The 27,443-nt window shown below is 40.0% G+C and overlaps 1 protein-coding gene across 2 annotated transcripts; it reads right to left on the reverse strand.

Annotated features, from left to right (window-relative positions):
• HNRNPM (heterogeneous nuclear ribonucleoprotein M) lies at window positions 1-27,327 on the reverse strand. 2 transcript variants are annotated; one of them, XM_026105425.2, is made up of 16 exons: window positions 27,096-27,327; window positions 22,505-22,674; window positions 13,832-13,884; window positions 12,997-13,004; window positions 12,819-12,912; window positions 12,120-12,317; window positions 10,916-11,069; window positions 9,723-9,772; window positions 9,226-9,286; window positions 7,143-7,244; window positions 6,517-6,561; window positions 6,032-6,106; window positions 5,498-5,596; window positions 2,018-2,799; window positions 1,666-1,717; window positions 1-438 (listed from the first exon to the last, which is right to left on the reverse strand). In XM_026105425.2, the coding sequence occupies exons 1-16, from the start codon at window positions 27,245-27,247 to the stop codon at window positions 275-277; spliced, it is 2,259 nt and encodes a 752-aa protein (XP_025961210.1). In that variant the 5' UTR covers window positions 27,248-27,327; the 3' UTR covers window positions 1-274. The 2 variants fall into 2 exon arrangements, with proteins under 2 accessions (XP_025961210.1, XP_064353654.1); XM_064497584.1 differs by lacking the exons at window positions 7,143-7,244; window positions 13,832-13,884; window positions 22,505-22,674; window positions 27,096-27,327 and having other exon boundaries at window positions 12,997-13,806.
• Window positions 27,328-27,443: the final 116 nt, after the last annotated feature.

Here is a 27,443-nt window from a genome sequence, read left to right on the forward strand (position 1 = left end):
TGAAAGCTTTAACTTGCATTTATTATCAAAGTCATACTGTTTACATCTGTAATGTCAACAAGATGCCACAACTACAAAAAAAGATTGTGCACATTGCAGTTTCAATGCAAAAAACAGTAAAATGGAAATCCATTTGTTAAAAAAGTAATTAAAATTACTCCAGAAAGCAACTGAATTTTTTTTTAACACCTTTACATCCAGTCAAATTAAAATGGTTAACAAGAAAAATACAAATTCAACAAAAATCTGGTATAAGTCTTAAAAAGGCAACTACTTAAGCATTTCTATCAATTCGCACATCAATCTCCCTCCCACGAAGCTGTATCCCATTCATCATACGGCAGGCTCGCTCAGCTACTTCTGGGGACTCAAATCTAACCACACCACATCCTTTAGACTTCCCATTCTCCATCTTGATATCAGCATACAGCACATGACCTAAAAAATAAAAAATAAAAATTATATATAATTTTTCTTGTTTGATCTAGGACATACCACAGAACTCTATCAAATCACATTTCTCTACCTTACAGGCAGGGGAAGTATAAATTTAAAAACTGCCATTACTTTTAAACTTTGAGCCGCAAGACAACTTTACCAAGTCATTCTTTTAAAGGAATGTACTCAGTTTAAAAGATAAATTAATTTGAACTGGTTCTCTAACTCAAGTACCTGCCTCAAAAGTAGATGGAGCAAAGTGCAATCTAGCAGCTCCTGCCCAGCTTGCCAACACATAGCTCACACCACAGCTAAGGAGACTGGAACTTGGTTTTGCCATCAGGCAAGCAGCATGAGGTATCAGGGAGGAAGGCCTGGGTAGTGACCATTGCCATGAAAAATCTCCCAGAAGTTCAACAAGTCAGAACGTTATCCAACTAACTCTGCAGTCCAGGGAAAACAAGTATTTAAGTTTTGCTTTTCTGTTTTCCTCCTCTTAGTACCATAGCAAGCAGGAGACCAGAAAGGAAAGGCATGCCCATGAAATCTGAGAACGACTGTGCTTTTCAAGGAAATGGTATAAAGATTGTTAGATGATGCTTCTCAGCCCTCTAGAAGATAAGTTTATTCCACAGCGCAACACTGGAAATTTGTCACTGTTGCAGTGAGCAAGAAGTCCTTAGGAGGCTAGCTTTACTAAAGCGAACGTCAAACACCTCATGAGCTGAACACACTAGGCCTATCTGTATCAAGCTGTATTCAGAAATCCTTTCCGCTACCTGACTCCTTGGTACATTTCAGCAGTTCTCAGCGTTTTGCTCTTAGAAAAGAGCCTGATCAATTGTCCTGGACTTACTTCAGTATCTCTATTCCTCATCTCTTTCTGCAATTCCAAAGAGGCTGTCCAAAGGATAAAACCAGCCCCTCCTAACCCTGAGATGGGGAAGAGAACGAAGGAGCACCGAGCTGAGAAAGAGCATGTGTGGACTGGGTTATCAACTAGCCAGTCACAACATTCCTTTTCACCACTGCAGAACTCCAGCTGGCATAGTGGAGATAAAAACACTGCAAACACTAGTGAAAGTTAACACCTAGTATTTCCCTAAGTTTGAGCAAAATCTTAGGTAAGATACTAGTGTCAGGGACATACAGTGCCAAAAGTTACTTTTCAAAGTCATACCAGTTATTAGAGTAATTGGTAAAGACTGCCAAGACAAAATAACTTACCACACTCATTAAATTTATCTTTCAACATTTTCCATGTAAAATCAAAAGGCAGCTGTGAAAGAGAGAAGAACAGACCATTACTGAGGATCTACTGAATGACTTATCCATACCACAACTCTCCAAAACATGTTTTCCATCCAGGGGCAGCCATAGTTCAGCATCATCACTTACAAATGAAGAAAGCTTTTCTCCTGTTGAGGAATGGCTTCAACGCCCAAGAGCCTAACTAATTCTGCTTCGGGCAGCATCCAACATTATTCTAACTGAAGCCAACAAAGCACAGAGATGGCCAACATCTCAGTACCATTAATTGCATGATCGGTGAAGGAGAGGTAGGAAGAAGGCTACTCACATTTCTCACAAATATCTGACAGGCTTTTCTGGCCACCCCAGCTGCAGGTCCTCCAGTTCCTCCAAGGGAGCCTGCAAAATTGCCTGCAAAGTTTCCACGTTCCATATCCATTGTTCTTTCAAAATTGCTTCCCATTGCAAGTCCCATTCGATCTATGCCTGCTCCCATGCCCTGGCCCATAGCAGGGCCCATTCTTTCCATATTAGTGGCTCCAATGCGCTCCAAGCCCATTCTCTCCATGCTAGCAGCACCCATACGATCTATTCCTATTCTTTCCATAGGAGTGGCACCTATGCGATCCAAGCCAGCTGGCATTCTCTCTATGACCTGACCCATTCCAGTTCCCATTCCAGCAGGGACCATACGCTCCATACCTATACCCATTCTGTCCATGCCAGAACCCATACGTTCTACACCTGATCCCATTCTTTCCATAGTGGTACCGACACGATCAATGGCAGCACCCATTCTCTCGATACCAAAGCCTATTCCAGAACCCATTCTCTCTATGCCAGAACCCATTCTCTCAATAGCTGGGCCCATCCTCTCGATGTTAGGAGCAATGTGATCTATGCCCAGAGGGGCCATCCGATCAATTCCTGAACCCATTCGATCCACATTGGAACTCATGCGATCCAAAACAAGACCCATCCTGTCTATTTCTGACCCTACTCTCTCCATCCCGTGCCCCATCCCAGAAGGTATTCTTTCTATTCCCGAGCCCATACGATCAATGCCAGGTGCCATCCTCTCAATCCCAGGAATGCTGGCATTTCCACCACCTGGAACACAACACATGGATCATCAGTAATCATACATGGACAAAACCAACCTGATACATATTTGCATTCCCAAATTGCTTTAAGCTCTACTATTAATAAAAAAAAGTGACTGCGTGCTGTGCGTTCTGTTGCTGCAGAATGTGAAGCAAAGCTGTATTTCAGAGCATGAAAGTGGCAGTGGTGTTTACACAGACTATCGTGGCTGTAACACATGACCTAGTGGAGCAGTAATCTCACTAGACCACACGCTATAGTTTGGAAGGAGAAAAGCTTATCCCTTCTCCAAGAGGTTTAACTTTTGTCTTTTGAAGTCTTTGTGCATACAGATGAAAGGATTCTGAAGGCATATGCAGGCCCCGGACAAAATCAGGAGGCAGAAGTGATATTTTAAATCAAACTTTAGGTACTATTTGTTCGCTGAAGTACACTGGGGCTAACACAGCAAGGCTAATCATTTAATAGATAAAGATTACACTTCGAGCATTGATTGCTGGGAAGAGGAATGAAATCACATCATCCTTGCTATGTAACTCAAAAATTCCTTCTGCCCAGCCAGGAAGACTGTTACAAGAAAAGCTTCCCCAAACCTAAGAGTTATCTCTCTCCAGAGCTCAAAGAATAGAGAAAAAAATCCACACAAGAACCACAGCAGTATGACCATTATGAATTCACAAAGCATGCTTGGCCCTTTAATGTGGGGAAGCAGTATAAGAAGGTTGCCTGTGCCATAAAATTCAATTAGGAACAGTGTTTCAAGATTTAGTCACAAAATCTGGAGTTCTTCCAACTCTGCTACAGAATATTCTGGCTTCTGCAGTGAAAGGATCACCTCCCTGCAGGTTAGGCCAATTTGCTGTTGTACAAAGGATAAGTTATCTATCAAATCAAGTTTAGCACTGCAGCATTGTAACAAAATCCTAAGTTTTACTACAATTTGAGGGAAAGTCTTAAAATAACTGTGTGCTTAAACGGTCTAAAAATCTATCTTGTTTTCCTTCGTTAAATACAACTATAAGGTGAATGTATGCCTTAAGAAGCCTGAAGCAACCACATTTAAGAACAGCACTCATCTTGCTTCTGTTTTTTGAGCTTCAGGAGTATCTTGTAAGGCAGAATGGTTTCAGGTTATGTGATATCTGTATTTGAGCAAGCTTGCTTTTTTTTTTTTTTAAATGAAGAAAGGACAGCAATAAATATTTAGTATTGGTTCAATGGAAAGCCAATAACGTTGTGTGTTTACTTTTAGAGCCTCTCAAAATTCCCATGCAAGCAGGTGGAGCCAAAATTTGGTTAGTTAAGTACTGCGATTCAGCTTTAAAGCAAATAGAATTCTTTCTGTAAACTGAAGAATAAAAGTCTGCCTACTTGGAGACATCTGCACTCATCTTTGTTTCAGAAATTCTGCAGTTCTAAGTGCCTGACTACTGTAGTCCAATATTTCCAGAGTTAGTGGGTAGCTTGCTAGGCAGCTAGACATTACACAGTTGGAAGGAGCAGGATTTTTTCATAGGAAACAAAATCCTAGCATCTTAACAGCATTTCAAAAATGGGCAGTTGCCAATGAAGCATAGTCTAAAAATGTCTGTCTTATTTTTCTAGTGTTCTTCCTTTTTTCAGAAGTGTTTTAATGAGTGCAATAATATGGCTTATTTATCTCTCAGAAAACTATTTTTGTCTGTACTATGCTATATCAAGAAATGATAATGCAATGAGTTACCACGAATGCATTGCTGCTTTAAGTTCTTGGAGTTTTTAAAGTCAGGCTGTTCTGCTTTGCAACCTCACTTTTAAAGTAATTTGTCCTTTTGAATGATTAAAATCACCTTCCCTTGCATCTGAGATTCAGTTTCACAAAGACAGACATCTGAGTTATAGCAGCAAGTGTAGCACATTTCTCTTAAAGAGAATTTAAATTAGAACAGAGCTCAGCAATAGCAGAGCAATCTAAAGAATAAGGACAAGTTAACATACTAGCAACTGGCAGAATCAAACTCTACACATGAGCATTTTAGTGTCTTCTGTGAGCATCTGTTCCACAAGTTCTGAACCTTTCCATGAAGCATAATACCTCTTGCCATCTCCAAGCTACTACAGCCATAGAACAGCACTGCTTTACTTGCTCAGTTCAAGTACTATTTTATACTACATTATTTGCTACACTGATAGTCTTCCTTTTCCCACTCAGTGTCAGAAGGAAAGGCCCACATTAAGAGCACAAACTTCAGTTCTACATGAATTCCTGAAGTGGCATAGTAATGTGTTCTCTTCAGTCATCTGATGCATGAGGCTACACCAGGTTCCTGCAATGTCTGGGAGGAAGGGAAAGGAATTAAGGTTATACCCCACTCCTCCTCCCGGCTGTCTAGGCTGCGGACTATGTTACAGGCTCGGGAATGCATCAGTCAGAATTTCCCTTTGCCATGCGCAAATATGAAAGTTTAGAATGAAATTTCAGGACACAAGGCAGTGTGTTACACTGTCAGAAACGTTCTCTTTTCCTGTCAGGCTCCCATTATACAGGACATCAAATCACTGCTGGTTTATATAGCAGTCTTCTGTACAGCTCTTAGGAGTTTGATCAAAAAGTATTACAGAGGCTATATAAAAAACTTGGTCTTTTTGATTATAACAAAGTACACATGATTTTTATGTATAGTTCAGCTATGACAAGTCCTAGAAGTACTTATAGCGTACTTACCTATTCCTCTCTCCAAGGTTTCTCCAAAACTACGAGACATTCCCATTTCATTTCTTCCAAATTCTCTCTCAAATCCTCCACCCATTGCACGATCCATCTCTGTAAAGATTAAGTTTAATATGTTCTTCAGGGTGTCTAAATGACTGTTGAGAGAACGTTTTACACTAGGCATAGTTTTTCAAGATTAACAGTAAGGCAAAGTTTTATCGTGTCCTCTTGAGACAAGAAATGGAACTCATCTCAATACAGACAACCACATCCGAGGTAGTCACTTTGCTCTGAAGAAGGTTTTTTCTGTTGAATACAGACATAGCATAGTTTATCTCATTCTAAAATAGGCTTTCAAGACAGGCCCAATATATTACCCTTTCTGTGACTTAGAGGCCACGAGGGACTTGACTACTGTGCCATCTGCAAGCCCAGAGTTCTTCCAACAAAAGCTGAGGAGAGGAAGAGGGCCAGTCTAGAGAAAGTTTCCCCAGAGCTAAACTTTGAGAGACCATATGGAATTTGGTATAAAAATCTAATACCTACCACTCATTCTGCCCATGTTCATTCCAGCTGGAAAGCGACCAATGTTCTCCATGCCACCAAAAGGACCTTCCATTCCTGAAATAAAATATTTTTCAGTGATACTTTAGTAATGTTTTTCAACTTAGCACCTATGCTTCACAAGACGAGCTGTTTCCACAGAACACTTCCACAGACACCAAGATAACTTCAGTACGCATTCACAAAGTCTGGTCACAATTTGGTTACACCTTATGTCCTAAACCAATTGCAATTTTAACAAGTCAAATGATTAAAGCATTAGTCATGTTTTCGCTGAAGATTTAACACTTCTCCATACACCTGTATATGCCACATCACAGCAGTTTTAATACTGCTCAAAAAGGAACAAGTCATTATGAAATTGGTGAAAATCTTAAAGAACACAAATGTCTGCTAGGCATATATGGTTAACTTTACATGACTTTTGGGCAGTCCAAGCTATATATATTTTAAAAAACACAGCTTACCTCCCATTTTATTCATTCCAAAGCCCATGCCTTCCATTCCCATTCCTCAAAATAAAAGAGAGAGCTTTATATAGCAGACATAATTCTACAAAAATTCAGCCATTAGACTGGCCATAGAAAGAGACCATATAGCATGTCCACTGTTTGGACTGAAGAGCTTACACAGGACAGCTCTGAATACAGCATAAAGTTCCTTCTTAAGGGGTAAAAGCAGCAAAGGGAAAAACCCACAGGCATTCACAAACTGAAAGCTGAATGTGTGCTACTTTTTTGGTGGCTCTTTAAAACTTTTGCTATTTAAACATATCCTAAACAGAGATTTGCAAGCCCACTGACAAATATTAAGGATGACGGATGGTTTTAAAAGTTTAATGTATATTTGCAGTGTTTGCTGCTCATGCTCAAGAGTCAGAAAGTGAGAGCTGTGCCTTGACCATGGTGAAAAATGGAGCAATCTGTTTAGTTCAAGTTTCCTTTACCAAGCTCAATATTTAGCTCAACAAAAACCCAGTCGCCTTCAGCACTCCTAATACACTTCAACTTTTTGTGTTGGCAAAACAAAGCTATCTACCTTCTATATAAGCTTAAAGCTCTCATGAAACAAAGCATAGGAGTAATCTTCTTACCTCCAGGTCCCATGTTGCCCATTCCCATGCCTTTGTTTAAATGATTTGCATCAATAGGTTGACCTCCAGGTCCTAATCCCATGCCAATACCACCAAGACCATCTGAAGAAAATATTCAGATATCAAAAAAGCCTTGTTTCCATAGTTTGACAAAACAGCAAGTTTTATTCTTAAGTAATTGACTTCCATTCTCTAAAAAGCTTGCTGTGTTCCACCTTTGGGTCTGAAGCATGAAAGCATATATTAAAACCAATAGATGTGTCTTGAAGTAGACTAAAAACTATCTTCCCACTTTCCATCTTGCTATTGAGAAAACTTGCTTTCTTGTGGGTGTGTGTGTTTTTGAGCTGACTCCTGAAAAAATAACCGGCTAGAACACTGCTTTCCTCATTTTATTTTGTGATACAACTCCTCAAGCTAAGGAGAACAGAGTGGGCAGTTTAGCATAAAAGACTTCTAACCTTTGCAGAATATTATCCTTGATGGATAAAAAGCTTATTTCCACCTTCACCAAACATCTTCCCTTGTAGGTAAGAATTTAAATAATCAAAGATCCATCTATCATTAGATAGCCACCTATATAATCCAGAGCACACAGCCAGCCTCTTCCCTGAGCAAAGGAAGTATATCATTCCCAGATACAATTTCATATCTACCTGCACCCAAATGAATTAAGGGTTCCCAAGTCCAAAGAAAGAACAAAAGAAACACTCCTATTTTCCTCATACTTATCAGGAAGAAAACTTTTCTGCTTGTACTTACAAACAGCTTAAAAGAATTGTTTGTCAGTGAGAACAGGACTTCCTCCTTTACATCTCAAAAGGAAAAAAAGAGCTTGGGAAGTTCTGAATCTTGTTTTAGAACAACACAAGGTACCACTTTTTCCTAAAAAGCCAGGAAATAGGTTTCCATTGGCATTTGCTGAGTTTTATACAGAAGTAGTTACATTGGAACCCAGCGACTTTCTCTCGAAACAAAGCATGTCATTAGAGAAAGTCAAGACAGCAATAAAAACTATGAATAATATTGCTGCTGAATAAGGCTTTGACAGATTAACAATGAATTATCAAAATTCTGAACTAATTAGGGGATTGATTGACAGGCAGTAAAATTGTGCAAACTGGCAACACAACAGGTTTAGTTCCCATGCCTAAGCAAACAGCAACTGGCTGAATTAACAACAGCACTACATTATATTTTAGAACAGTCAGCCACATTTATATTTTTGCTGTATTGAAACAAATTAAGTTTCAGCTACATGGCTAGTGTTCTCCCCACCTCTAGTTCTTCCTTTCCCAATCAATGAGCCCTCTTCTGTTCAGTACTTTCAATTTCTTATCCTGAAGGCCTGAGAAATCCTCTGGTCCTCAATTCAGTCCTTTAAATTTGAGGAAAATACCAGATACCCAGAATACCAGCACACAAAAGGATGCACGTTTTTCTCTATTAACCAATTCATTAAGTTTCCATTAAAATCTACTACTAACAGCAGTACAAGTCCTCACAGCTGTTGGATTACAACTGAGAAACTCGGAAGCTTTAAGAAAATGAATAGATATTAAGTCAACCTAGCTATGAGATGAAAGAAGGATCCAAAAAAGAGACGAGAAGGAGAAACTCTGCATTACTATTTTCTCCTTTGATGTCACTCTGACAATTTGGATCCTAGTTTTCAAAAGACTGAGCTAGAATTTTATGGGGGTCAGGTTCTAAAAAAGTATGTGGCCTGAAGTTGGAAAAAAAAAGTTTAACTTTAGGTGTGTTCTATTTATTCATCTCTTCCTCCTAAGGATATTGGGCTACAAAAGCACTACCTCTTAAGCCCGAATTTCCTGTACCTAGGGACTACTATTAACAATTTAGCTTTGTTTGCCAGCAAGGAAGGTGTCAGCAGACTCAAACTCAGTAATACGTGTGATCTGCACAAGTAATATTCGGTAATACATGTAAATATAAAGGAAGCCTCTCTAAACGCAGTGCTGAGAGCAAAATACTTTCAGATCATGTCTCGTGCTGCAAATATTCAAGTTGCTGCATGGTAAACTAAAAACTTAACATGTTCGGTCACGCAGGAGAGACTTACGAGGAAGTTGTTGAGGCCGCTCTGGAGGAAAGAAGTCTCCTTTTGGAAAAGCTCGTTCATCCTAGATATAATTCAATATATTAAACAAAGAAAAATTCAAGAAAGCATTTCTTGCTCTTCTAGCCAGAAGGCAGGCTAGGATCTCACACAAACTTTAAACAAAACAGAAATGCAAAGCTAAAGCAATCTTTACTGTGATTGTTTTCTAGCAAAATAATCAGAAATAATCTTCTGTAGGTTGTTTTGGACTGCGTGGGTTTACATCACTAGGAATTAGGAAAATCTTTAAGCAGAATTCTCATTTACTTTCATATTTCAATCCATAAGCTAAAATTGAGATGCAAAATGCATGGCTATACACCAACTCCTTTTGTCATAACTATTTAGTTTTTCTGCTTGCACAGATCACGATAAGCAACAACCTTAAAGCCATACACCATCCAAAACCAGGAGTATATTATCAGTCCAAGAAGCAATGACAATTTGAATGTACTTACCATTTTCACATGCATTGGTCTGTCAAACAGCAGCTGGCCATTAAACATTGCTATTATTTTGTTAAAGATTATCTTTCAAGTGCTGGAACCACTCGAATTCTGAAAGCTCTAATTGTTTCTGATGCAGAGCTCAAAAACTCAGTCACAGAACCACATCCCTCCAGTTTGCTTCTTACACTGTCCTTCACAGATTACCAACAATCCTTCTGCCTTCTCCAAAAGGAAAAGGCTTCCAAATCCAATTACTGAGTGTTCAAAGAATGACTTTAATTTAAAACATTAGTTGCAAAAATAATTCTTCTGGCTAAGATTAAAGTCCTTAAGACATCACATAAAATGAGGTTGCATGTCTCCAAACCACTCTAGGTGCTTAAATGTTTCATCAATACCTTTAGCTATTTTGAACGTGAAAAAAGACGCACAAGTCCAACATTTCCAGACCAATGAATATACAAATGTCACAAGATTCACTAAGGTGGATTACTTCAAAATTTAGTCAACTCTTGTCCAACAGCTGAAGTGAAAGTAGTTCAGCTGTAACTAGCAGCCTTAACTTCTTAGGTGCATAAGGAAAAAGGAATCAACAAAAACAGCCAAAAACACTTTTGTGGGGGGAAGAAGGGGTTATTTTCCTCCCTTCCACACCATAGCCCCAGTTGAGAGACCACACACAGTAAGCAATCTGTACTTGGGTGTTTTTGGAAGACTGCTATACATACCAGACCAGAACTTCCACCATGTAAAGATACACTGATCAGGGGAACACACAAGGTCAAGCCTTTCCACATTGCAGATGGATCTGTTGCACTCCCTTTTTACCTCCATTACAGAAATTTAAAACAAATCTTTTCTTAGAAGCTGCATTTCAGGACTAGCTACAACAGTGAGAAATTTCCTATTTGGGCTGGAAATGCATTTCCCCATATGGGAAAGGGAATCCGCTCAGTCATCTGAGCAAACAAAAAGCCATTACTTTAAGCTGGGCTTTTTCCTTTTTCAGTTTTCCTTACATTCTCAATCCACTGCAACGGTGTCACTTCCCACAACATGGCAATTCTCTCAGTTGTAATACTGAAAAATTATACTTTCATCCTGCTTTATTTACTGACAGTTATTCGCTAATTCATACAAGCTGGCATAGGACATACTGGCAAACTTGCCTACTGTTTACTATCATTACCCTTCAAGGATACATATAGCCTGAACAGCCTCAATAGCTTGCTCAAAAGTGACGGTGCCAATTCCACGACTTTTGCCGTCTTTATCTTCTAGTATGTCTGCCCGAACCACAACACCAGCCATGCTGAATACTTCTTTCAGTTTCTTCCAACCAACCTTGTAATCCAACTGGAAGACAAGTGATACCAGAAGTATGAATAAAGTTTTCCATCAGAAAAAAAAAAAATTGTCTTGAGAACAATCAATCTCCAACAGAAGTAGGATAAAATTTAAGTAACAGAACGCCACAAAATTTGAACAAAGCCAAGAACACTGGATCAAAAATACAAGTTATCAAATATCAACACACACAGGATATGTCATTGTTTTATAACATCAGTAGCACACAGAATCACAGAATAATTTAGGTTGGAAGGGGCCTCTGGAGGCCATCTAGTCCAACTCCCTGCTCAAGCTCCAAAGAGGCCTAATTAGGTCAGGTTGCCCAGGGCCACATGCAGTCAATTCTTGAATACCTTCAAGGATGGAGATTCTACAGCCTCTCTGGGCAACCTGTCCATTATTTGATCAGCCTCATGGTAAAAAGATAATTGAATACAAAAATGAAAGCCCTAATCTCTAATAGGAATTTTCCATGATCCAATTTGCGTCCAATGCTCTCCATCCTATCGCTGTGCACCTCTGAGAAGGGTCTGGCTCTGTCTTTTGATCAGCAATAAAGTCTCCCCTTTAGCTGCTTTTTTTTTATGCTGAACAAACCCAGGTCCCTCAGCCTATCCTCATATTTCATGTTTTCCAGCCTCCTGTCCAGCTTGGTCAACGACCCTATGGTCTAGTCAGTTTTTTTCCCCTCCCTTCAGACAAACTGCTTTTTCCTTCACTGATCAAGTTTAGTTTTAGTATTTGATAATGTCACATGTACAGTTAGGTCTAAAGACTCAGGGAAGAACAAAGTGTCCGATTCTAGTCTTGTTTTTACGTTATTTCTACAACAGAGGTATCGTTACCATGGGGAAAACACCTCACTTATTATTCATATGAAGTAGTGGAAGTTTGTTTCCACTCAGTAAGTATTTCAACTGAAGAGAGCAGAACTAGTCACAGAATAAATTACTACTCAGCTTTACTGCAACAGAGCTAATCCTTGGCTTCTCCTCTTATCCATTAGATTTAATTCAGTTAAGACCCAGATCTGTTCTCAGATCACATAGCACTTACATTTGCAACAAATACAGTGCTTCCTAGTCTCCCTGCCTGTAAGGCATGAATGATCTCATTGGGTATGTTGGGATTGTTGAGTATACTAGGTGGGATATTGATCATTCCAGGGCCGCCTGGGCCTGGACCAATACCCATTCCACCAGCTGCTGCCATGACCTTCTGCATTGCTCTCCTCGCATGCTCGCCATCAGGATCCTACAAAAATCAGAAACAAACACATTCAGCTCCTCTATATTCCCAAAAACACATAGAGATTCAATGGCATGACTAAAACAGACAAAAGGAGTTTCTCTGTGGGGTTGTTTGTAGCATACATGCATTAAGATGCAGAATTAAAACAGAAAGCAGTCAATGAAGAACAAACAATACTTACACAGGTTTCTTTTTCAAATCATTAAACAAGAAAGCATACTTGCAGTTAAAGCCAAACTCTCACTTTGTCTGTTCCAGTTCTGCATCACTATCATCAGTCCCTATTCTTTAAATCAAGTTTATTCTCAATAATCATGCTCAACCTCACATTCAGCAACACATGTCAATGGCAAAAAAAAGCTGACAGTCTGTTTTTTAATTCTATTTGATTAATCCTACTTTTCAAATAGTCTTATCTGCAAATTAGTCAGCCATAAGACTTGAATAAGAACAATCCCTTCACCTTAAAATCCAAGATACTGAAAGAGCAGATACAAGTCTTACTTCTTTCACTTTCAGTGGTCTTCCACCAAGGCTATGCTTGTTCAAAACCTCTGCGGCCTTTTTCATGCTTTCTTCCATCTTGAATTCAACAACACTGTGGGAATACAAGACAGCTAAGAACACTGCTTACAGCTCGGAGTCTCCCCATTTCTTGCTATAAACTGATAGGTGAACTTACGCGCATCCCTGACGAGATGATTTCACGGGCGAAACAACAAGGAAGAGAAGAGGGAAGAAAGAAGAAAAAAGTAAGTAAAAGCACAAAATACAAAACATGATTAAGTCCAATTACATTAGTTAACCCTAATAGTGAAAATAAATGTAATCTTACCCAGTAAGGCCTTCATTACTTGAATTCCATAAGATATAATTTCTTACACATTAACAGGATTAAACTGTAGTTTCTGAAGTTGTAACAAACAGAACTAAGTCCAAGTTCTCCAAGAGAAATACCACGCACTTTATATGGCCTGTTCTTCTCTGTCATACATCAAAATCCTTGCCATATTCTCTCACCTAAATCCATATTCTTCAGTACAGTTAAACGAGCTCCTACTATTTTTACCCTGCAAAATTCTTTTGCTGGACTAAAGGAGTTAAGTACCTGTGAAGACTATATACATTTAAGTTAAGAGATTGACTTATGTTTACTGGCACAGGAAGTGTAGTTTACCGAACCTGCTTTTACACACTGGCCTTACAAATTCAGCAAACCACTACAGTGACATTTGCCAAAACACAAGTTTTACATTAATATTCCATACCACTGCTAGGGTCCATGCGTAATTCACACAGCCAACACCAACTGAACACAGTGGAAGACCACCCTAACACTGTTTACAAGTCCCCATCCCACCTCCTCCCCATCCCACGAGAAGCTTTAAGCACTACCTATGTTATAGCCACTGAGCATACACACTCTCTACCTTCCTGACTTCGTTTCGTTCCACGCCACCATACAGTAACATTTGTCATGTAGAAAATCCACAGAAGAAATTCTCTCAAACACTTACCCTTGACTTTCCTTCAGCGTCCATTAAGAGCTCCACGTATGTTACCTCACCAACTACAAATCAGATTCCAGACGACACATATACCAAGGGAGAAAAGCCAAGAAAACAATGGGAATTTAGAACAATCAACAACCGCGTATGGAGCCTCTGCCTTATAAGAAAGCCCAGAAACACTCCATATTCTCTAAACCACAAAACTGGACAATTACAGGTATGCAGTAAAGTTTTAAAACAGTTAAACATGTTCTTGATTTTCCTCCACTTCAAAAGCCAGCTATTTCCACAATATCAATTTCCTTATCTTTAGTACCCACTCGTTACTTGAGGCAATCCAAATCCATGGGAAAGTCTGCAAGAATAAGTTTCCTTCACATTACATAATATGCAGTCTTGGCTCCAAAGTTCAGAACTTACACAGTTACCATTTGCGTCTTCTCCGGATTTAAAGGCAAACTTCCAAAAAGACACTACTGACTGCCTACTATTTATTTCAGCAGCTTTTTTTTGCCTTTTGTCAACTGTAATGCAATTAAAGTCCATTTGTTAGCTTCCATAGGAAGCATTAAACTCTGCCATGTTCACTCTCAAGACAAAACAGTCTGCAGCAAAAGGCAAAATGCATCAAAAAACTTAATCTGCACCTTTCCACACAAGATTAGGATTGCCTACTTATGACCACATAACCATATCGTGTACCTCCAGAATACAACTACCGAAATGGCTGCTGCCTTTGAAGTGATTGGCATACAGAAGAATAACTGAAGAAAACAATTTTGACTTTTTTCTGGTTTTTGTTTGTTTTTTTGTTTTAATTATGACAGGAGGACTCCAAGTTTTATCATCTGAAAGGCGTAAGGAAAGCAGTCTTCATGGGAAGCCACAAGTCCTACAGTCTGAATATTGATAGAGTACTTTGAACAACAAATGTACTCAAACTGAACCAGCAACCAACTGGAGTCTCACATTCAAGGGTCTACCTTTTAGCAAGGGGGAGAGAGAGGAAGGAATTTCAATTTCACCTCCCACAGGACCAGTCATTTTATAGGACATCTAATGTGATTAACCAAAACAAGCATTCTGAAAGTCCATTCCAGAAGCTGGAAGAAAAGGAATGCTTAATGAGGTCTCTACAATTTTTCCTCCATTTAAAGAGAAATTAAACAGTATCAGCATTCCAGGCAGAGAGCAGATAGCTGGACATATTAAACAAATGCTGATCCACTCACATTTTTATGAGGACAGTAAGTGTTTGAGACTGGTAAAGACTAATAAACAAATCCCTTTTAAAGGGACAGGGAACACCAGAATTCAATCACCATCAGTATCTTCTGTATCTAAGCAGTAAGTACTTCTTGAAATAAAGCCTAACAAAAAAGCAACTCCCTCCTATAATCTGAGCAGTGTGAGATCATGAAAGAACACAGTATACATGGAATTCTTTCCACAGTCTATTTAAAGGGACTGCACTGTACACAGCCCTCCTGGAGTAGCCCACGGTGGTACACAGGGGCCACGCACTGGGTGCAAATATTCAGTATTACCAGGACGTTCTGAAGCCATCCATCTCAACAGCAGCAGCCAGAGTCCAACCAAACTTTTATCAAGAATGAAAATGTGATTCAACAATTTATGTAGTAAGACAACAGATTCCCAGATTACCTACAATGCAAAACCACTCCATTTCACAGAGGCCAAAAGCCACAAGGTTAGAAGTCTGTGACTCTCTGCTCCTAGTAACACTATTGAGCCCCTAGATTTATGGCTCTCCACTCCCAATCACTAATCAAGTCAGCTGCAATTCTTATCTAAGACCTACACAAACTCTTCCAGAACAAGTTTGCCATGCTTGAACATAACAAACGTTAAATATGATTTAACACAGGCTCTTTTAAGGCATCTGACCTCTGAACCACAAGATTTCCTAGAATCTGCCACAGAAGCAATTGTATATCACTTGGAAAATCTTTTATGTGCCAATTTTGCTCAGAGCTTCATGTTCTAGCCTTACAGAAACCTCTAACTAAAACTGAATATACATCTTGAAGTAGCTGTTCTCCTTCAAAGGATGTCTGAAATTCCTGAATTAGCCAGACTTCAAAAGAAAAAAGAAAAGAAAAAAGAAAAAACACTGATAGTCCAATTTCTAAGACACCAAGTCCAGAGTACAGAAGAACTGCAAAAGAAAATGCATGTGAAAAACATGTAATAAGATTCAACATGACACTTTTTCCAAGAGACTACGGTTTCAGACTAGCAAGAGACTTTTTTCTTTTAAAAAAGGAATCTACACTGGGTCACATTTTAGTTGGCTTCTTTCTAGATCTCAGACCACAGTGTATCAGAAGAGCAGGCATCATGGACAGAGATCTGCCTGCTACAATAGCAGACAAATGCAGCCTGTAACACTGCATAGGCAGGAAAAGTACCAACAGCAGATATCCACAAACCAATTCCTGCTTCAGAGGGCAAAAGAAATCCACAGTGATCCATGCAGATTTTCTTCCTGCTAGAGAACAGTTAGCTCACACAGGGAGAGATATCCTACACCCAGAAGTGAAGAAATCTCATCCAAGCACAAAAAAAGGTTACTCAAGGAATTCAAATTTATTACCAGATACACATCCAAAGAGGGATTAAAAAATTAGCAGAAAATATTAGCTCAATATTTTAAGTTATTCCTTAATTTAATTATACTTGCATTATGTTCACCATGGTGCCCTTAGAGCAGAAGGGATTTTTTAGCACTACATTTAAGAAAGCTGAGAAGCTCTGTTTCTAAAACAAAAAGTTTAAGCAGAAGTCTTCATTATAAGAACTGGAAGTACAAAGCAAAGGAATCTCTGGTGTTACAGATCAAGAACAGGTATGATTTCATACTGTCATTGTTTTTTCTCAATTTTGTATCCACTTTGCAAAGTTTATCTGCATGGAAAGTTAGGATGTGCAACCTAGATTAGTTTGTCCACATTTGGATGTTTTCCACTGACTGTTCAGGATGTTGAGATAAGTATACCCATATGGTGACTTGAAGCATGGCTTAGATACCTCTTCAGGACTAGATGAATGTATCTCAGAGCCTAGGATAATGAGCTGAGATAGACATTCACTTTAAAGATTAAGCTGGGCAATACAATTCTCACTGTTAGTAAGAAACCAATAAACTCTTGAAAGGTGTAAGAGATCCATAGATGCACATCTCAGCAACTGAGAAAAAACACAAATTGAAAACATGGTAAATGCTTAAAAAAAATCATGGTAGTTTCATGGTAAAGAGTAAATTGCTATAGACTAAACAGAGAAGGCACCCTCTCAAGACACTAGCCCAAGACTGCACAGATTTATCATCATCTTCGGAAGTAAAATACTGCAGCCAAAGTGACTGATTCCAGAATTTGGAGAACTGTCCTATCAAAAGGCAAGCAACGTCAATGTAAGAATTCAGAATTTGTCACAGTTCCTCCTTCATTTACCATATTTAAATCTCAGGACAGACTACCTCTAGAAAGTTACCTGTGGGCGGGAACGGGAAGAGGGAGGGACACTTGATGTATAGGATCTTTAAGCAAAATGGGAGAAGAAAAATACATTTCTCCCAAAGAAAAGACAGGGAAGAGGAAACAAGCTATCTTTTCAGTGAGAGAATCTAGAAAGAAAGCCTTGTGGAATTCTGACTTTTTAAGAGCACAGCCAGGAGAAAAGAGATGAAAAGCACGTCGTTTCTACTGACATCCACAAAGACAATGCCTCCTCCAAGAGATGGTTAAGGCTATAAAAATAGAGCAAGATGGAAGAAACAAGCAGAACCCACCCACAAATTTCAAAGTCTAACTGCATTAGCTACACTGGAAGTTTAAATACTCATTAAAAAGTTAAAAAATACTTGCTTAAAATATTATTAGCATACCAGTGGAACTGAAGTCTCTTCTGTCTCACTAGGAAGTTGATGGAACCATGTCTTGAGCAGGACTGCTGCAAGGTGAGAAACAGCTCAAGAACATCAAGTACAACCTCTGCTCTCAGTAGAACTGGTGCAACTTTTTCAGAACAGCAAAACTTCCATTAAACATGACAGCCGCAGCAGAAATGCAAAATTTGAACAAACTTAGCGACTGTTACACTTGAGAGTCCTATAAAATAAGATACTGACCTCCACTTATAATGACTACTCAGGATATTTTATTGAAGTGCTTTACACAGAAGCTGCACCTTGAAGAAGATCCAAGGTTTTTTTTATTTTATGAACAGAACCTACTGACTGCACAGAATGAGTCTTAAATAGCAATAATTAAGTAAGAGAAATCGTATACAAGTTAAAGGCTTACAGTTGCTGCTGCTCTCAACTACTAGGGGTTTTTTAGAACATTTTAGATGTCTTATTTTAAATAGTCCCACTATACTTTAAGTATAGTCAAGTCTTGGCATCTGCAGTCAGCACACATGTAAAAGTTATGAAAAAAGCAGGTAATCTAGATAGTATTCTCACATTGTTCAAAGAACACACTGAAGTTTTGAACTGTGGAAACATCAGCCAACATTCTCTTTTCAGCTGTGATAAAAAAGGGAAAAAACCTTAAAACTAAGGATGTATTCATCTCTGTACTGCAACAGAAGTCAACTACAGTCAGTTACACTGCAGTCTGCACCGAACATTCCTGTGTAAAAGCCTTAGAAGTGATGAAACTTTCTATGATCTAGAAGTAAATCAAGTTGAAACAATCACAGATACGGAGGTCCAACTGAGAGGTTTAAGTACTGCTCAGAGCTTTCCAGGCTCTCCTCCAGTTCACAGAAAAAAGAAACCCCCCTTTGAAAAAATGAGGAGAAAAGGTGAAGCATCCTCCCTCTCCCTTCCTGACATTAGCAAGCAATCATAGCCAGGGCATACCTGCTGCAGCACCAGAACATCAATTCTCAGACTGATGCTGTACCTAGTATAGCAAACAGCTTTCTTCTGCACCAAGTTATGAAACACTTATACACACTTGGTTCTAAATTTCAATTAAGTAATTTCAGTTCAAGTTAAGATACATAACTATTCTTACACAAATGAATCCATCTAGTTGCATTTCACAATAGCTTTGAACCACAGCAAAGAACAGACAGAAGATAAAAACATTTTTCTGCCTACCGTAGAAATTGATAGAGGTGCCTCCATATAAGCAAACGGGAAAAGGAACACACTAGATCTCCCTTTTCTGTAAGTAAAAAGAGTATCTATCTCCCAGAGGAAGAAATAAAATGGTAGGCTTGCTTTTGCTTTCACACAAGCAAGCTGCCTGTTGACTGACATGAACCATTAAAGAAATTAAACTGCCACTAGCATCTAGCTGTGGAATGAAGGGAGAACATCATGCTTCTTATCCATGCTAGTTTTTATTGATGTTAAATTAAATTCTAGTTCATTCAACAGAAAGAGGAATAGGCAAGTAGTAAGCTGCAATTTGAGACTGAAGTTTAATTTTAAACTGACACACAAAAAGGAGGCAGTGCCTAGTGGTAAAGAATGGGAAGAAAGGCAGGAACCATACAGGATGGGAGAATTTTGGAAGGCCTATAGAGGATCCAGTTTTAAGTAATTCTAAAACTAGGACAAGGAACCATTTTTGTGGCAAGATGTTTCATCATGCTAAAAACTCATTAGCATGACTACTGAAAGTAAGAGGGAATAAGTCAGACAAATTAGCACTACTACTTTGTTTAATTCATCCTTTGGCCACAAACTGAAGTTTGTAAGCACTCTGTCACGGTATCTTCTTAGGCACTGAAGCCCAGGGGAACCTCCAGCAACAACCACCTTCAGGTACAGGAGTAACTGCCATTAGTACCCAAGTGACAAAGGTGCTCAACAGTGCTACCATTTTGGATTAAGTGTAGTACGAAGAGAGTGCGAGTTATATCTGTAATCAGTCACCAACACTTCCTGGAAATGGGGCAAGAAAGGCAAAGTCAGCACATGAACAATGAAGTTTAACAGCTGCTTTTCTTCAGTCATTATAAGGCAGGAACAGCTATGCTGCTTCTTTTTCTCCTATCTGTTCACGTAATCCAGGTTTTGACATGAAGAAGCAAGCATACTTGTCACATACTACAGGTTGGCATTACATAAAAGTGGGTACAACCACGCTAATACAAACAGCCTATAGGCTCTCTTGAAACATTTAAACTTGACTTGAGCGTAGCCTCGGCTGCAGCTGTTCCTAGCTTTGCAACAGTGCAGAACGTAGTTATTTGCTCATTTCATAGCTAATATTTCTTTGTGTTGTATTCTATCTTGCTATTCTTGTCAGTAAAGAGATTAAAAATATAAAATTCTGTTTTTCCTAAAGGAAGCAGTAAGTATCTCAAATTCAAATACAAGTTTGTTTTTATCTTATGGTATCACATCATGTATGCCAGCTGCCATGAAGCACTACAATTTTTCTCCCCAAGACAGAGCCATTTGTTGGGGGACAGATTAAGACAACTGTTTAGTATTCGATCATGATTACATTTAGAATCCACTTACATGCTGAAGAACTGCTGCCTCATTCTTCTCCTGAATCCATTTACCAATTACCATCAATTTAGCAGAAGCTTGGGTTTGTCAGCCAATACAAGGGAGTTTCAAACAAGAACATTTGTTAATTTTTATTAATAAACTGTCATACTGCACACCTGTAATTGAGTTTCACCAACAAATACGCTGAAATGACTGAACCAAGGCATTGCTCTTCAGAGCGATGTCACCATTTTAAGATTTCAGATGTACGCATCTGAAAAAAACCAGGTTGCAGAAATATAAGCAAACCTCAAAGCTCATGTCTCCTAAACCATACTTACTGACGCAAAACAGCCGATTGAGGTGAACTCCTTCTATGTTCGGCAACCTGCTATGCCATTGCTGCTAACAGCTTAAGTCTTCTACGACTGCCGAGTGATGGAGCAGTAATGAATCACCTATATTTATCCTTTATGTACAGAGCTGTTTCACATGCTCCCAAAACCTTGAACGTTTGGCCTGTAATTCTTACACTTACAAACCAAGAAGTCTAACAGTTAGATTTTTCACAGCCACATTCCTGGTTCTTGGAACTACTATGCCTTGTATCAGGGAGTACCGATTCAGCAAGTTCAAGCACAGCACAAAAGCACCAATTTGGTAAGAATCAGTGACTAATTAGAATGAATCCCTACTACACAGCAAATCTAAACTGTTATATTTTAACAAGCAGTCCCAAAAACCAAGAACAATGCTTCTCAGGATTTAGCATAACAAGCCCTGCAGACAGAATGAAGAGGTTTCACTGTTCCCCTAGAAGTATCTGCAGGAATGAGTAGCTGAACAGCAAGGCAGGAAACAATCTCACATCGGACTTTTCCATCCACGTGAACTGGAGAGAAACCACAAAACACTTGGAACGGAATTCAACATAGCACTTAAAATATTAGACATCTACACATACAGATACTCCTATTAACCAGTGTATCTTGTGTAGCAAAGTATAGTTTAAGGCAAGGGACCGTTCATAATTAGTGTCTGTTAATGCAATCTTTTCCATAATATGAAGAAATTACAGTTTTAAAACAGCTGCTGAGTCTCAGGCAGCAATGTTTCACAGCCTCTAATTATGAACAGTTCCCAAGGCTTATAGTTTGTTACACGGACTCAATTCCGTTTTGCCTCCAGAGACAGATGTTTTAAAACCCTTTTGGAAATTTTTTTCCAATTCATTAGGCCACAACTTATGAACTCATTAGCCATAATTCCTTACCTAGTTCAAAACACAAGTGAACACTGATCGCTACTTTGTGAGACATTTATGACATGCTATGTATTTTAGAAGTGACCTACAAGAGGAATGGCTGTATTAGTGACTCTTAACATATTTTCAGACATTTTCATGATGGAGAAGCCAGATATTTTCTTCCCACTAGGCTACATTTCCAAGATGACTTGAAAACTAATAGGTTGGGCATCAGTTTAAAGAAATAACACTAAGTGAGCCAAAAAGATGCATTTAGACTTATCACCATCTGAGAATAGTCAACTCAATTTCTTCATCTTCTTGAAGGGATGAAGATGCTAAGCCAGCAAACCAAGAAGGCTCCCATTCATACATGTAGGTTAAATAAAAGTGGGGAAGGGGGAAACACCATGAACATAATTTCCAAAGCCCTACCCATGTTGCAACACATGCCAAAGCACAAACCTGATTTTTCTCCTTTGCAGGTCACCCTTAAATACATTTTACTGCTATCAAATGGCAATATGGATTTTTATCCAAGCACAAATCACTACAAAGTTTGGAGACAGCTATATATACACACCAGATCAGCAGTAAATAACTACCTACAATAACCAAAAGACATTAAAATGCTTCAGAAAGTTTTCTTGCATGTCAAGACTAAAACCTGATAAAAGCCTGATCACCCCCCCCCACTGGGACAATGACCTTTTTAATCTCTGGTGAAGCACTATTAACCATCTGCCAAAATGCCTATAAAGGAACTTATCGATGTGGAATTCTGCCACAGAGTAGATGTTGTACAACACCAAAAAAAGGCTTTAAGCAGACCTTTTACAATACTCATGTCACTAAGTCCACCCAGAACTTCAACTGTTAAGTTTAGAAACAAAGAGTCAGCCACAAGTAAGATGACAGACATCACTTGGCCACCTGAATTGTACATTACCTTTCTCTTTGACCAGGTCTTTCAGAGACTGCCACTTCACATCAAATGGAATATTTGTAATAAAAGCTCGGTATCTTTTAGCAGGGTTGGCATATGGCTCAAAGCGATTTCCTCCTCTTTTGACACTTTTCTCTTTTCTTTTTTCATTTTGGCTTGGTCGTTCACCTTCACTGCAAGCAAAGAAAGATATTCAGACACATTAACTACTCTGACCCAAATCATGCCACCTCCTGGAACACAGTTCTCATATTCGTAAAACTAAATCAAAACTTGCAAAGTTTAGTCTATTACTGCTATTTGCAAAACAACTACAGAACTGCACACAGTTGGGACCCACAGTACTAATGCTGCATAGCATATTGTAACCAAGATCTTCTATTAGGAAACAGCTTGTAGTCATCAGGACCCACTGTTCTCCCCCGCATTCATCTAGTTTAAGTCAAAAGTTTTCAGTTTTATAGGTTATCTTTAAAGCAGACCAAGCCTAGCCTCATCTCCTCGCAATGCTCCAGACCAAAGACATCCAACCCTACTTATTTTCTCCTTAGCACACAGAATTACCTTAACAACTTTAATAAAAATAATGCATTGATCCACCATATTTGTAGTTTTTCACCAGAATAATCTTAAGTTATCCTGCATGTAAGCACTCAGGTCACTATGACTGTTAACAAACTTTTTTTTTTTTTCCTCCTAATGAATATCACTGCTGGACAATGCCATTAATGCAGAGCCTCCGTGCCTTACAGCAAATGAACTGGATGGTTCTTTCAACTATATCAGAACACCAACTCTGACATGTCAGATTTGGAAAAGGAAAAAGGAAGACTATTTCTCTAACAAGCTATGTGAGCATCAGGTCTTTATAAAACACAAATCCCACTGAACAACAAGTGTTTAAAAAAAATAGGATGATGAAAAAATTCAGCATGACATGACTCCATTAACTGATACAACTGACTTCATTTTTACAAGATGCAGAAATGCACCTTTAGAAAGAATTCATGAGAAAACATTAATCACAGAAGCTGACAGTTTCTAAAAAAAAAAAAAGTGTGCTGTACTTAGAGTTTTAGCTAAACTAAAGTAGACCCGCAAAGTCCAAGACCTGTCAGAAGTTACTATTTGCATGAAAAATCCTAGCTCTGATATGAACCTACTTCTTCATTAATACTATTCTTTCCTTTAGAATAATTTCAATCAGTGAACAGATAACAGCCTGCAGTGAAAAAGAAAGTATGAGGATTTCTAAGAAGCTGCATATGAGTGGGTTCCTCATTTTTACTGTACACTAATCTACACTTTTTCAGCTATAAGCATATGTTATGAGCAAATACACAGTAAATATTGTACTTTATAGATACAGCTGTAACCGCAAGCAGAATTTGGCTCTACATATGCCCATCAGATATCATTCAGTCTCGAGGCCAAAGACAACATAGGCTCTGCACATGAATAATACGCTGGAAGAAGAGCGTGCATGCATGCACATGCATGCGCATGCATAAAATTCTCTACTTAAGTATTTATTTCACCAAAAAGTGAAATGCTTAAGACTTTTTTCTCATTTTTTAAGTACTTCTTGAGTAACAAAGTCATTAAAAAGAAAACCACACACAGATTCAAATGAGGACAATCCTTCAAACAGCATAACTTCTACTTAGCTGAAGAAATAACACATATACATAAAATTTAGCACTTGTGGCAAAAGCTACATCCAGTGCTCCAGTCTTCTATAGTTAATCCTCATAATGGAACTGTTCAAGTTCCACCAAGGTAGAGCTGCTGGATAGGATCCAGGTTCAAATTCATGAGCTACAATGCAAACACCTTTGACAACCCTGCATTTAATGCTCCCAAATCAGCTTATATACACCTCAAGTTTTGATACACCTGTAAAAGATTCAGACAAGCCATGGTACCCACAATTAGAGGCAAGGTTCAGCCTAGAACATATTCCTTATCAAACTCAATGTAACAAAAATCCAGCCAGCTACAGGAAACCCAGAAGTCTCAGAGAAAATAGTTAAGCTGCAATATTTTTCTTTTGCAGGATTTCAGACAATGCTTCCACAGTATCCCCCAACACACTGAAAGGACAGGAATGGGCAAAGGTCCACACAGACAGCTTAAAAGATACAGCCAGTAGGTATGAAGACAACCGAGCTTTTAGGTCTCTTTTTTCCCCCAGGGAGTTCTAGCTAGCAGGAGAGGATGAGCTCCTCCTAACCCTGCATCATCTCCCCAAACACATCATGCCTGTTGGTATCACAAAGTTAGGAGAACAGGTGAGATAAAATTCCCAGAGCAGGTTTCACCATCCCAACAAGGAACAACTCTAAATAACTGTGACCTATTTATAGCAAAAGCACATGAAGCTAAAACAAGATCTATAAAAAATAATGCATTTAAGTTACTACTTACTGAAGATATTTTTCTCTACTTTTCCTTGGGTTAGAGAACTGAAACGATCCAGCAAGTCTCAAGAAAAATTCTGTTTGTGGTAAGTGTGTGGAAGGAGGAACTGAAAGGGGAGCTCTTATTTTCTCCCTAAAAATGGACTACTACACACAGTACTCTTCAAGATATATTTCAGAAACATGCCACTTACACCCAGAGGAAGCAGGCCACAAATCATTAATACAGTGAGAATCCAGATACATCATACACAGATTTCCCCCCCTCCCCAAGAACACTGAAAATATGCTCACATGAACATCATCATCACTGTAGACATGTTAGCTCTGCTACATGGAGGCTGATGTTAGATACAGAATTGAACCTAGAAAAAAAATGACAATCCCTCTGGAGAAACCCCAAATACCCACAGGGTCAGGAAAAGGTCTGCTTCCTGAACCAGAACAAATTCAAAGTCTTTATTTATACTTTTAGGAAGGAATCTTCACCTCATACGAGACAAACTACTGTAGTCATATTACCCGGAGCTGTAGCATCTGCTATAGTTGCCAAGATCAAGCTTTGGTATGCAATCAAGGTGCAACCACGCCCCAAAGTAAGATATGAACATCCTCCAAGCGTCTGCTACCCAACATGAAAGGGAGAGAAGAGGAAGATCTGAAGATCCTTCACCAGCCCTGGCTAACATATTACATGCCTCTGCATCCTGCAACATGGTGACACAGGGAAGGAACTCCACCCTCTGCAGCCAGGGCTGCCTCTACTCCTGAATGGGCATGTTTGTTTCTGCCTGGCAGAAAGGAAATAGAAGAGGCAGGTATCAGTTGTCATGAGCACACCTTAACTATATGTGTAGGAAAAAAACAACAAACAAACAAAAAAAAGCATATGAACTTTTTTTTTTGAAACAGCCTATTCTATGCTTGATACTTGGAAAGTTGACTTCCTTTCTGGTCATGTGAAACTAAATCTATAGATACACCCAGCAGAGACAGATGAAAGAAACTTTTCAAGCTAAGGCACCATATTCGCCTCTTCATCGTACCTCTATTAACTCCAATCAGTTACAGACCAGTTAGCTGGCCTCAATTATCCATATCTGCCAGCTCTTGGTTGGGCAGCAGATATGCAACATGTCTGGGCGTAACAGCCTTCAGCACTACTATGTAACACATCTCAGAAACACCAGTTAAACAAATCTGACCTCAAGTCCAAAAGATTGATCACAAAACATCAGTTTCAAAATGCTAATTCTCATCTTCAAGGCCCAGGGCCAAAAAGTAACTGAAAAGCTGTCATTCATCCCACAGATTTCACATTAAAAGAAAAAAAAAAGTTTCTCTGAGAATGATGCTTCCCAAAATGAGGTTAATATTCATCTATGCAAGTTACATGCAGTTCAAGCTTTTCTTATTTATGAACCCCACATTTACAGGCCAGTAATTGTAAGTTCTGAAGCTTTTTTTTTTAAAGTTATATAACATTTTCCTTAAAACAGACATGCAACCCCTAGCCAGTGCCTAGCATCACCTTCAGGCCAGCCCTTGCCCATGAGGCATTTGAATCAGGTTTCTTCCTAACCCACACCACTGGGACATTATCAACCACAGGAGAGAGGCACAATTTAACCCAGTCTCTGCAGCAGTGAGAAACCATCATTGCCTGAGCAGAGCCTAATTGTTATAACCCATCTGCTAAGGCTAGGACAAAAAGTAATTAAGACATCAAAACCCAATCCTCTGGCACTACCTATATCTCTAAAGGAGCACTTCAATCGCACCCTGAGGCTTGCGTGGCGCACAGAGCGCCAGGATGAGGCACTAGCTGCTTCCACACCCCGACCTCAGGCCAAGAGAGCTCCCAGAGGCGCCTCCCCGGGGCGGCTCCGTGCCCGCCGATCTCCGCGCCGCCAGCTGGGCCGCCATGGCAGGCGGCGCGGCGGGTAGGCCCTGCGCGGGCCCCCAAGGCCCGCGTGGAAGCGAGCAGCGCCACCGTGCCACCGACAGGCCTGCCCGCCCGAGAGCCGCGCGGCCGCGGCGCCGCGGCGAGCCCCAGGGCCCTCGGGCGGGGGCGGCGGGCTGCCGCCTCCTCCGGGCCTGCCCGCCGCACGGGGAGGCCTCGCGCGGCGCGGCGGGCCCAGAGCGGGAGCGCGGCCCGGCAGCAGCTGCGTCACCTTTTGACGGGCGCGTCCCCAGCACTGCCTGCCCCGTTGGGCGGCGGTGGCGCCGGTGGCGCTGCTGCCGCCGCCGCCGCGGCTGCCGCCGGCTCCTCCATTTTGCCGCCAGCACTCTCCGTAGCCGCCGCTACCGCCGCTGCCGCCGCCATTTTCCCAGCGCTGCGCCTTTGTGTGAAGTGAGCCCGCCCCGCGCGCTAGCCGCGCAAGGCACGCTGGGAGGGGAGGGAGGGGGCGAGGCGGGCAGAGCCGACAGGGCGGGGCTTCGAGGAGAAGGCTGCGGGCGGCCGCGCTCTTGTATCTGCGGCGTTCCGGTTTCTGCGCATGCGCAGTACGGAGCGCGCGGCC

Source organism: Dromaius novaehollandiae, chromosome 25 (assembly GCF_036370855.1).
Source record: "Dromaius novaehollandiae isolate bDroNov1 chromosome 25, bDroNov1.hap1, whole genome shotgun sequence".
Lineage (NCBI taxonomy): Eukaryota > Metazoa > Chordata > Aves > Casuariiformes > Dromaiidae > Dromaius > Dromaius novaehollandiae.

Coding starts and splice junctions, on each gene's coding strand:
- HNRNPM (XM_026105425.2), bottom strand. CDS start 27,247: ATGGCGGCGGCAGCGGCGGTAGCGGCGGCTACGGAGAGTGCTGGCGGC. Junction 6,562..7,142: donor GGGCAACATGGGACCTGGAG/GTAAGAAGATTA, acceptor TTTTATTTTGAG/GAATGGGAATGGAAGGCATG. Junction 6,107..6,516: donor TGGAATGAATAAAATGGGAG/GTAAGCTGTGTT, acceptor ATTTTATTTCAG/GAATGGAAGGTCCTTTTGGT.